We start from the raw sequence: 3,052 nt of genomic DNA, 5'->3' as shown, positions 1-3,052 counted from the left end.
CACCAACTCGGCTATATAACCTGAGCGCCCGCGCCGCCTGGACACGAGGAATTCGCCCCACGCAGAAGGCACGGCGTCCGGAGGCCCCAGGGTTATGAGACCGTCACTGCTCAGGACTTACTAACAACTACAGGTAATTACAATCCTTTCATTTTTGCTGGGAATAAAAGCAGCAATTGAAGATGTACACATATTCTGTATGTGTGAATTTGTGAGCGCGTGTATGTGTTGAGACAGGCATTCCTTTCCATAATTGCAGGCGAGTACGCATACAGTTTGACTCGCATCACTCAAATACCCACTGCGGGCTTTCTAATTTAAAAAAAATTGTTTTACTTTTTTTTTTTAAGAGGAAAAATATAGGAGCGTCTTTGGATTTTTAAAAATATAACGCCCACTAACTGTGATTATTTGCTAGTGGTGATTTCAAAGTTCTGAAAGCAAGTAACTACTTAACTATTTCACTTCCTCCAGTAAGGGGGAAAAAACCCCACGTTACCAAGATTTATTTTGTGTACATGTATTTTATACACATTGGGAGTGCCAACTTATTTCTTCAGTGAATGAAAGGGGCATTGATACTTTGAATATACACACCCTGGAAAATAAACCGAGTTGAGAGGTAGTTTAATTGAGAGGGGGAAAAAATGTGGAGAAAGGGAGAGAGACCCACTCCTGCTACCTGTTACTGTTCCAGAGTCGGCCAAGTCCCCAGCAGCCACTGCAGGTGCCAGAAATTCAGTTGTCTCACTAAAGGCTTTTTATTTTCCTTATTAGAAGCGGCAACTTCGCCATTGCCAATCGCTGACCATTATAATTACTCAATCTTTTAAAGGAAGGTTTGAGGCGAACTTTGAAAAGCCCCAATAAAGAGCGGGCGGCCCTTTCAATGGGCTGTTTATTAGAGAGGAGCCTTCCGCACCTGATCCCCGGCGCGTGGAAGAGCGCTCTGCGCCGCGCCCCCAGCCCTGGCCCTCTAGTAAGCGCTTTTATACAAGGTGGAAATTCAGCAGAGGGCCAGCGGGGTGGGAGGCGAGAAAATAAAGGCAAGGGTGGGATGGAAAACCCCTGCCCACTTTTGTTTCCAAATGTTTCGTTGATGGTGAAATAATTTGGTAGAAAATACTTTTCCTCCGCATGCATTTGCTTTTCAATCCCCATTCAGTATAATCTTCTTAAAAATCACTGCCAGTGTTAGTAAATTACGTAATGGCTCTTCAACTTTAATCGCTGAGTACCCAGAGGCCAGAACAGAGATGGAAACAATTGCAATTTTCAAACTCGTCATTTTTGTGGAGTTGTAAGCGATTCTGAACACATGCAAATAAACATGAAGTCGCCAAAATGTACACTCCTTTTCACACACATTATCCTACCGGGTAATCACCATAAACACACTTAAATTAATCACAAGGAAACATACACCGGAAGTGTACGTATAACACATACTGTCTCCCCTCCTCCCAGCCCTGTCCAGCCTCCTTCGTACCAGCAGGGCACACACAGGCCACTATAAAACTACGTTTAACTTTTCCTCAGGGGCATCCATTTTGTAATCAGCTGATAATTCTCTTCACATGCATTTCTACAGGGTTAGTGGATAGAAGCTGAGGGCATATGTAGTTTTTGAATGTAGCGTTTTTCTCCTTTTCTGTTTTCCCCTCTCCCCTGTTGAATGTAGGAAACCTAAACATGACCAAATCGTACAGCGAGAGTGGGCTGATGGGAGAGCCTCAGCCGCAGGGTCCTCCGAGCTGGACAGACGAATGTCTTAGTTCTCAGGACGAGGAGCACGAGACAGACAAAAAGGAGGACGACCTCGAAGCCATGAACGCGGAAGAGGACTCACTGAGGAACGGGGGAGAGGAGGAGGAAGAAGAGGAGGATCTGGAAGAGGAGGAAGAAGAGGAAGAGGAGGACGATGATCAAAAGCCTAAGAGACGCGGCCCCAAAAAGAAGAAGATGACCAAGGCGCGCCTGGAGCGTTTTAAGCTGAGACGCATGAAAGCTAACGCCCGGGAGCGGAACCGCATGCATGGGCTGAACGCGGCGCTGGACAACCTGCGCAAGGTAGTGCCCTGCTACTCCAAGACACAGAAGCTGTCCAAAATCGAGACACTGCGCTTGGCCAAAAACTATATCTGGGCTCTGTCGGAGATTCTGCGTTCCGGCAAAAGCCCTGACCTGGTCTCCTTTGTACAGACGCTCTGCAAGGGCTTATCCCAGCCCACCACCAACCTGGTTGCCGGCTGCCTGCAGCTCAATCCTCGGACTTTTCTGCCTGAGCAGAACCAGGACATGCCTCCGCACCTGCCGACTGCCAGCGCTTCTTTTCCGGTGCACCCCTACTCCTACCAGTCTCCGGGGCTGCCAAGCCCGCCCTACGGCACCATGGACAGCTCCCATGTCTTCCATGTCAAGCCGCCGCCGCATGCCTACAGCGCAGCGCTCGAGCCCTTCTTTGAGAGCCCTCTGACTGATTGCACCAGCCCTTCCTTTGACGGACCCCTCAGTCCGCCGCTCAGCATCAATGGCAACTTCTCTTTCAAACACGAACCGTCCGCCGAGTTTGAGAAAAATTATGCCTTTACCATGCACTATCCTGCAGCGACCCTGGCAGGGGCCCAAAGCCACGGATCAATCTTCTCGGGCGCCGCTGCCCCTCGCTGTGACATCCCTATAGACAATATTATGTCCTTCGATAGCCATTCACATCATGAGCGAGTCATGAGTGCCCAGCTCAATGCCATCTTTCACGATTAGAGGCACGTCAGTTTCACCGTCCCTGGGAAACGAACCCACTGTGCTTACAGTGACTGTCGTGTTTACAAAAGGCAGCCCTTTGGGTACTACTGCTGCAAAGTGCAAATACTCCAAGCTTCAAGTGATATATGTATTTATTGTCGTTACTGCCTTTGGTAGAAACAGGGGATCAAAGTTCCTGTTCACTTTATGTATTATTTTCTATAGCTCTTCTATTTTAAAAAAAATACAGTAAAGTTAAAAAAATGCACCACAAATTTGGTGCAGCTGTATTCAGAGCATATTAATT

At 47.8% G+C, this 3,052-nt stretch overlaps 1 protein-coding gene across 1 annotated transcript; it reads left to right on the top strand.

The window, feature by feature from the left end:
• Positions 1 to 1,692: 1,692 nt before the first annotated feature.
• NEUROD1 (neuronal differentiation 1) lies at positions 1,693 to 2,763 on the top strand (the record flags this gene model as incomplete). Its single annotated transcript, XM_082841721.1, has 1 exon — positions 1,693 to 2,763. The coding sequence occupies one exon, from the start codon at positions 1,693 to 1,695 to the stop codon at positions 2,761 to 2,763; it is 1,071 nt and encodes a 356-aa protein (XP_082697847.1).
• Between the last annotated feature and the right edge of the window lie 289 nt (positions 2,764 to 3,052).

This window comes from Leucopleurus acutus (genome assembly GCF_964270905.1).
Source record: "Leucopleurus acutus genome assembly, chromosome: 6".
Taxonomy (NCBI): domain Eukaryota; kingdom Metazoa; phylum Chordata; class Mammalia; order Artiodactyla; family Delphinidae; genus Leucopleurus; species Leucopleurus acutus.
The sequence above is the reverse complement of the archived record's forward strand: the minus strand, read 5'-3'. Positions and strand labels throughout refer to the sequence as shown.